Source organism: Uranotaenia lowii, chromosome 2 (genome assembly GCF_029784155.1).
Source record: "Uranotaenia lowii strain MFRU-FL chromosome 2, ASM2978415v1, whole genome shotgun sequence".
Classification (NCBI taxonomy): Eukaryota; Metazoa; Arthropoda; class Insecta; order Diptera; family Culicidae; genus Uranotaenia; species Uranotaenia lowii.
The window spans coordinates 187,079,386-187,088,394 of NC_073692.1; the positions used below are offsets into that span (position 1 = coordinate 187,079,386).

The window sequence follows — 9,009 nt, forward strand, 5'->3', positions numbered from 1 at the left end:
AGCTGATAAGAACAGATACTACACTTTGATATAGCTCAGTTGGCAAGTCTGTTGCCTCCTGAGCCGATGTCCGCGAGTTCAAGCCCAAGAGTAAACATCGAACGCAGTTGTACCGGATAGTTTTTCAATAACGATCCGCCAACTGCAACGTTGATAAAGTCGCGAATGCCATAATGATGGTAAAACGACTATAATCGAAACAAAAAAAAAATAGTTCCCCAGTTGCTCAACGACGAATTGGATCTTGTGAAAACAATAGTGATTTTGCGTAATTATGAACAATCACTGAAGCAGTCACAAGTGATGCTAGAAAAGTCTCAGTTAAAAATAGACGAACTGAAGAAAAATCCCAGGAATATGAAAACAGTTGGGCGGGAAATAGTGTATCGAAATACAACAGTTTTTCAATGCAAATGGTGCGGAACAACGCATAAACCGCGAGCTTGTCCAGCGTATTTCAAAAACTGTCCTAAATGCTCACAAAGGGGACATTATGCGAAAATGTGCCCTGTTGCAACCAACCGAAATGGACGTCAAGTGAAAAGTGTGGAATGTGAAGAAGAAGATGAAAAAGAAGAAGAGCTCCCAGTGGAAGAACTGTATATTGGAGCAGTGAATGACGATGATGATACAAGAGAAAATGATGTTTGGGTTGAAAAAGTGCTAATAAAAGGAAAAAAAGTGAACTTAAAATTAGATAGTGGAGCAGCTTGCAATGTTTTGCCGTTCGATATATTCTTACAACTGGATGAGCCTCTAGTGGAATCCAAAACGAAGCGGCTCATATCATTCAGTAACCAGAAGCTTACTGTGAAGGGAGAAGCAACGCTGCCGGTGATAGTTCGGGGTCACGAAAAGAAAGCTGTGTTTAAAGTAGTTGATGGTGATGTGGTACCCATACTCTGAAGAAAAACGTGTGTGCGTTTCAACTTAATTGCAAAAATTGATCACGTTAGTATGGATGATTCGCTGTTTAACGGTCTAGGATGTGTTCGTGATTTCGTGTACGATATCGACTTGGTGGAAAACCCGTCATTCCACAGTAGCCTACCACGAAGGATTCCACACTCACTACGAGAAGCGGTGAAAAAGGAATTGGATTGTATGCAGGAAATGGGTGTCATAGAGCCAATCAGCGAGCCAACTCCTGTATTGAATGCCATGGTAATTGTCAGACAAAAAGGTAAGCTACGAATTTGCATTGACCCTTCCCAAGTTAACAAGAATTTACTCCGGCGCACACATCCTCTCAACACAATCGAAGAAATATCGGCCCGAATAAGGCATTCGAAGCGTTTTACTCTTCTCGATATGAAAAAAGGGTTTTGGCAAATACCAGTCTCGCAACGCTCCATGAAATACTTAGCATTTGGTAATCCTTGGGGCAGGTATACTTGCAAACGTCTTCCTTTCGGCTTATCGTCCGCTCCCGAGGTGTTTCAAAAACTTATTCAGAGTTTGCTAGAAGGAATAAAAGGGGTAGAGAGTTCCATGGACGACGTTTTGATACATGCGGAGAATGAGGAAGAATTGAACAAAATTACAGCAATCGTTTTAAATAAAATCAAGGCAGCAGGCTTAAAATTGAACAGGGAAAAGTGCGTTTTCAATCAATCGACCGTAAAGTTTCTGGGTCATCTGGTTACAGAAAACGGGCTAAAGGCGGATCCTGAAAAGTTAGAAACAATAGGAAAATTAAAGACACCTACTAACAAACTGCAACTGCAACGTATTTTGGGCATGATCACTTATTTGGGAAAGTTCATCAAAAATTTATCTGCTGTCACCGAGCCTCTAAGAAAATTATTGATTAAGGATACTGAATGGTTATGGGAATCGGAACAGGAACAAGCTTTTAGGAATATAAAACGACTGATGGTATCCACTCCTGTTTTAGCTTTTTATGACGTGAATTCAAAAGTGGTCTTGTCAGTCGATGCTAGCTCCAAAGCATTCGGCGCTGTATTGCTACAAAATGGAAAACCCGTAGCCTACGCTTCAAAATCGTTAACAAAGGCACAAGAAAATTATCCACGAATAGAGAAGGAAGCAGCTGCAATAAGGTTTGCTTGTAATAGGTTTCACGACTACGTTTATGGTCAAGAGCTAGAAATTGAAACGGATCATAAACCATTAGAGGCAATTTTTAAGAAAAGTCTTGACCGTGCACCTCCACGTCTAAAAAGAATTATGCTAGACGTATTACAGTATAATCCAAAAATTAAATACGTGAAAGGAGTTGACATCCCTATACCGGATATCCTCAGCAGAGATGTGGACAATAAAGAACCAATAAAAACTTCCGAGGAACTCGAAGTGCATATTGTCCTGCAAATGTCCAAAACTGCTAGAGAAGAACTAGAACAAGAAACAACCAATGACCCAGAACTGCAAGAATTATCGAATGTCATTATGAAAGGCTGGCCTGAACGGAAACAACTGACAAGAAATTGTCTTCATAAATATTGGCCTTTTAGAGATGAACTGGCAGTCTATGAGGTTTGATTTTTCGAGCACAGCAGATAGTTGTTCCTCTTAAACTTAGAAAGAAAATGCTTTCATACATACACCTTGGTCACACTGGAATTCAGGGATGTATACAGCGCGCAAAGCAGATGTTATTTTGGGTTGGTATGAGTTCAGATATAACCAACATGGTATCAAATTGTTCGACTTGTGAAAAATACCAAAGGTCCAATCAGACACATAAACTGGTTACCAATGAGATACCAACTCTGCCCTTTGAAATAGTAGGCTCTGATCTTTTCCAATTTCAAGGTGACGACTATTTGTTGATAGCAGATAGTTACTCAGGATTCTTTGACATAGCGAAATTACCCGAAATTACCTCCTATTCAGTCATCAACCAGCTCAAACGTTGGTTTTCATGCTTCGGAATACCAAGGATAGTGTACACTGATAATGGATCTCAGTATTCTTCGTTTGAATTTTCCAAATTTTGCCGAGAATGGTCGTTTGATCATGTAACATCCAGCCCACTTTTCCCTAGAAGTAATGGCCTTGCGGAAAGATTCGTGCAAACTGCTAAAAAAATTCTGAAACGTTGCTCTAATGATGGTACTGATGTTCAATTGGCATTGCTTCATCAAAGAAACACACCTCGAGACGTGTCACTGCTATCAGCAAACCAGAGATTAATGGGAAGATTACTCCGAACTCCTCTCCCGACTACCGATAAAGTCCTATAGCCGAAGATCATAGAAAATGTGTCTGCCAATTTAACGAAATGTAGAGAAAAACAAAAACTATATTTCGATAAAGGTTGTGTTGATGCGCCGGAGTTTGAAGAAGACCAAATGATCACCATGCAAAACCCGAAAACCAGAGCTTGGGAAAAAGGAAAGGTGGTAGAAATATGTGAACAACCAAGATCATACGTGGTACAATTGTCGAATGGCCCGAAGTACCGCAGAAACGCTCGTGACTTAAGACCATCTAAAACACCCGAAGATTCATCTTGTACTGGTATTCCAGATGAATCGAGCGAACTGTTCTACGAACCAACAACGACACTCCTCAACGCAACCCACACCGATATCCCCCGCCGAGAAATTGACACCCGTAATGCTGACGTTCCAATCAACGTCGAAGATGCGAGAACGACCGGACAACGGACCAGAAGCGGGCGAGAGGTTCGAGCCAGAAGAGATAGCGACTACGAGTACTATTAGCAACGTATTTGAAGGGGAGATGTGACGAGAGTAACTCGTCTGTACTTCAAATTATCTGTGTCATACTTCTACCTGTACCACTACAATCATAACATATCCATCCTTTGTACTTATCGTTGAATAAACCTCAGTTCTAACTCAACCTTTGACTCGTCATCATTTCCAATGTCACAAATGTTAAACATTAAAAGCTAACATAAAAATTTAAAGCAAAATTTCATTCCAAGTTTACTTATAACTATATTCCATTTTATTGTATCTTATCTCCGCGAAACTAATATGTTATGTTTTCTAACTGATTTTGGCTGCGGCCCTCTACGTCATAGAAAATTTTAAATGCGGCCCGCACACTTAAACGAGTTTGACATGCCTGATTTTGATCTTAAGAATTAGGAATAAATTTTACACAATTAAGAAAATCAAACCTTACTATTAAAAGCACATTATTAATTTGCTGATATCGTTTGAACCTAGCCTTGTGCTAACAAAAAATCTATATTCCATGAAATTGTGTCACCAGCTTCTTCATTTATGCGCCTGAATGTTGATATATGCAGAAATTCTTATATCAATACTATCCGTACTATTATCTACATTCAGGCGTTTATGAGTTGAGTCTTCTAGGGATGTGAGCTACTGAATAGATTACAAAATCCAAATGTTATTAAGTGAATAACTTTAATGCTATCCAACTACTCTTAGATAGGAGTGACAAATAGCAGAGTTTTAGCTTTTATTGTGATAGTGAATTCTGAAAATAAATGTTCCATCATTCCTTCAATTTTTTATTTCAAAACGAGAATCGGTAGATATTTTTTCTAGGAAACGTACATGTGTTCAATGACTTTCTTTCTACAAAACAACTTCTAAATACAATTTTAGGTCTTTCTCTTCGATTTATTGGCTTTGGTCTGTTTGACCTGTTCCATCATTTTCGCTGTGCTTTCGAAATTATTCCTGAAGAAAATTGGTTTATGGCCCTGTTGCTCCAGCACATGGGTAATGCAGCCCCTAAGCAGGGCAATATGCTTCATTATATTCACGTTGACTTTGTCTGGCGTTTCGTCGATCTTTGGCTGCTGCACCGGATTATAATTATCATCATCGTCCGGAAGCGTTAATATGGTTGCTTCCTCAAATACCACATCATCTATCTGTTTGGGCACGTGATGGCTCTTCCGTCGACTCCCTCGACAACTTCCACTTCCGGATGATGTACCTGCGGCCGGTGGACGATCAGGGGTGGATTCGATTTTGATCTCAGTGATTTGGATTTTTGATTTGTCGTCACTTTGATATTCTGAGTCGTCGTGTACCGCATATGGCATTTCTACATCTGGGTAAAAATGCTGCCTTACCGGATTCTTCCTAGAGGCAATGGGGGAATGCGGGAGAATTTCTTCTTCCATCGATTCGTAGCCAGGTTGATCATCGATCACCAGATGATCGTTATCAGAACTGGAAGCATCAGGGAATCCTCGTTGAACGTTATCGTCTTCGTCGTCGGAAATGTGCATAATACTGGCCAGCGAACGAATATTCTTTATCCTTAGCGGTGGAACCTTTCGATCATCATTTGATGACGCCATATACCTTTGTTGAGTAGACACTACACAGAATTTATAATATTAATAAAAAATTGAGACACTGATAAACCCTTGGAAATATCGTTCTGAACTTCGAACTGAAAATTTATTTTCATTCGTTTTCTACCGAAAAACACCAAGATTGTTATAAAAAAGGGGAATTCCTGTTTTCCTTACATTCCGCTAGATGGTAGTGCTACGTACAAGGTTGGTGTCTCCGATACACGGAAACAAGAAACGTGGTAAAAAATGTTTTCAGAAAACAGAATAAAATTCATTCTTTTTTAGAAATAAATATCGGTTTTCATCATGTTTAGAAGGGTTGCACACGCTGCTTTTTTTTTTCAAACTTTAAATTAAGTTGTTTTGGTTCATTAGAATATATGACATAAGACGATGAGTAGTGTTGAATGGCTTTGAAATACCATTATCACTCGGGGAGAGCAAAACCGTTTGACAATTTTGAAACAATGCAGGCTGTGAAAATTGCGTGGAAGTATCATAAAGAAATCTTAAACATCAAGAATAAGAACGCTAAAATATTTTATTTTGTTGCAAAACTGAGTTTCTCTCAATATATTTGTAGGTAGGTAATAAAATACACTTTGAAACGGAGGCAAAATAAAAGTCTTTTTTTAATTGATTCTCGATGTTCATAGAATCACGAAAAAGAATTTGAACGGATAATTGAATGATATATATATGGAGAATCGAGGCACCGCATATTCTAGTCTACATAGAATCAAGTCCGCCCTGTATGTTTTCTTAAAGAACTGAACATCGCAAAATGTTGACTCAATTAGACCTGATTTAGGGGTGCATCAAAGCTTCGTGTTTCCTTCAAAATAACCTAAAAGAGGAAAAGGGTTGGTGGAGGACTAAAAAACACAGATGAATTCAAAATTATAATGACATAAAAGTGAAAAGAGACTGTAGTTTATAAACTCTAGAGTTTGTTTTGATTAGGTCGTATGAACCAACATAAGCAAAATTGAGTTATTTACTTCAAATGATTGAAAATTATGTATTCTACGTTAGGTAAAAATTTGGTTCATTTGATCAATAAATAAATTTTAGATCATGATTTAAATTTAAGACGTATGATGAGTTTCTCATTTTCGAGTGCAATTTGGTTTTTACGACTATTTGCATCGCGCTAAATTACCGTGCATGCAAAAAAGTCGCAAAACAACAGTTCGGCGTAGTGGTTGATGCAACCTTTTGCATTTTTTCCGGAAATGGCTTCAGGAAGTCTTCGAAAGTGAAAATATTAATCGGAGATCGTGATGAATGATAGTTTGAACTATCTTGGTAATAGAGGGCTTCAATATGTAACTAGGTAAGTTTAATTGATGTTAGTTCATGCTGTGCAAAATCGCAAATTATCTTTTTCATATTTCACAGAGGCAGCCAATACAACTAGCGGCTATTTTGATACGTTTCCGCACTCCTGGAATGATCATCGGACAACAGCAAGCCAGCGTAGTATTAAGTCGACTACAAACAATCCTGATGGACAGTCCCTCGCAGCACCGTTTTCGATAATCACTGAACGGATACTTTCAGGTAACATCTATGGATTCTATTACCTTAAATATCAGTATTCCATTAATTTCGATGGAAATTACCAAGATTAAGAAACATCCAATCAAGTTAAAATAAAACTATATGTTCATCTTCATTATGACGTTAGCTCCGTTCAGATAATGCAAAATGTCGTAAGTACATTTTCACTGAATATAACTAAATGAATGGCTATATCGAATATATTAGCATGTTCTCCAACTACTTACACATCACATACCAGATTTTCAGACAGCCCTTAGTGCTATTCAAAATACTAGAATTAAAAATGTGTTTCAAAATTTCAACAACGATTTTCTCGGAACACGCAATGTGGCTCATGCGACCTAATCAAAACAAACTCTAGAACTGACAATAAAATAGCAGAATAAAAATGACCAAATAACGAAACTTCCAAAAAGAAACACACCTGCAAATATGTAAAAAACGATAAAACTAAAAAAAATTACAAAAAATTATAAAAAGAAACTAAAAAAAAATTCACTAAAATTGCGAAAATGATAGAAATTGGCATATAAATGATAAAAAAAAAACAAAAAAAAAACCAGAAATGACAAAAATAACCAAAAAAGTAACAACAAAAATTACATATAAGATAACAACTTAAAAAAAAAGTAAAAATAAAAATTCCAAAAATAACGTGTATAAATCGACTGTTAACAGACGGAAGCAGGAATATACTTTCAAAATTTCATGTATGTAATAATATTAATTACAATGCCTTTCTATAAGAGTTAAAATAAAAAATTATTAGGTTTCAAAAATTGACTAACTTTTTTAAGGATGGTATTCAGGATGGTTAATTAGGCGTCAATATGTCCGACCATCATTAACAGTGATGGTGATGAATCCTTAAAAAAGTGATCCTATGAACCCTTAGAAAAGTTATCCTATTTTTGAAGTCTTATAACTTCTTTATCTTAACTCGAAACGAAATGCAATCTTCGGATGAAATATTTTTCATAATTTAGGCTTTAAGAAAAACCGTTTTCAAAAGAAATCGGCCGAAGGAACCAAAGCTATTGATGAAAAACAATTGTTTTTCATGATTCTCCCGAACAAAACGTCTCAAAATCCCATTCAAACTTCAGGCTCGATGAGCGACCCCTTTACTTGATCCGACCTGACCCAAATTTGAAATGAGATCTTGTACTAGGCCTAAGATCAATTTTAGCCAGCAGAAAATAACTTTTTCAAAAGTCGGGTCATTTGAGGCACTCTAATGCACATGTGGAAGTGAGAGAAAACAAACTTGTTGTATCCTGTATTTTAAAAAAGGGAGAGCAAGACAAAGAAAATTTGACAAGAATTGGGTCTCCCGTAATTCCGGAGAACACTGTCCTGAAAAATAGTAAATACTTTAAGTTTCTGTGCTCTTGAAGCAAGTTTGTCTCAGATTTCGTGAGAGCTGAAGTGTCCCGAGATTCGGGTGAGTTCTCATTCGAACTTCGTTTGAATTGAGCAGTTTTCCTGTTATACGGAGATTCACGGTCCCGAGAGGGATAAATGCAAACCTAGTACCAATACATTCAGTTCATGACTGTTCACACGAAGCCATGTGTCGGATATGAGGTGATTTGCATTGAAAGTTTTTTTTGAGAAGAATTATAGACGAAGATCAATAGCTTTGAGGAAAAGGTAAATTTCGAACATGTAGTCCAAATCTAACACAGCTAGTACATCTCTCACTGGAACGTTGGGTGGTTTATCTCGGGCCCGAAGGGAGTCTACTAAATTCTTTCTGGCGACAAGATGGACCTCACACGACCAAACAATATGCTCGATGTCGTGGAAACCTTGGCCACAACCACATAAGTTGCTGCCAACAAGATCAAAACGATAGAGTACCGCGTCTAAGGAATAATGATTGGACATGAGGCGGGAAAATATACGAATAAAATCCCGACTCAGGTCCAACCTGTTAAACCAGGTTTTAAGGCTAACCTTTGGGATAATCGAGTGGAGCCACCGACCCAACTCATCCTCGTCCCATCTGCGCTGCCAGTTGGTAATGGAGTTTCTTCGAACCAAAAAGTAAAATTCGTTGAAGACGATTTCACGCTGATACGTGTCGCCTTCCATCGCCCCCACCTTTGCCAGAGAGTCTGCCTTCTCATTACCCACTATAGAACAATGCGAGGGAAACC

General features: G+C 37.8%; 1 protein-coding gene across 1 annotated transcript; it reads left to right on the forward strand.

Moving 5' to 3' along the window:
• Positions 1 to 364: 364 nt before the first annotated feature.
• LOC129749182 (uncharacterized) lies at positions 365 to 3,767 on the forward strand. Its single transcript, XM_055744107.1, has 2 exons — positions 365 to 1,183; positions 3,496 to 3,767. The coding sequence occupies exons 1-2, from the start codon at positions 958 to 960 to the stop codon at positions 3,690 to 3,692; spliced, it is 423 nt and encodes a 140-aa protein (XP_055600082.1). The 5' UTR covers positions 365 to 957; the 3' UTR covers positions 3,693 to 3,767.
• Positions 3,768 to 9,009: the final 5,242 nt, after the last annotated feature.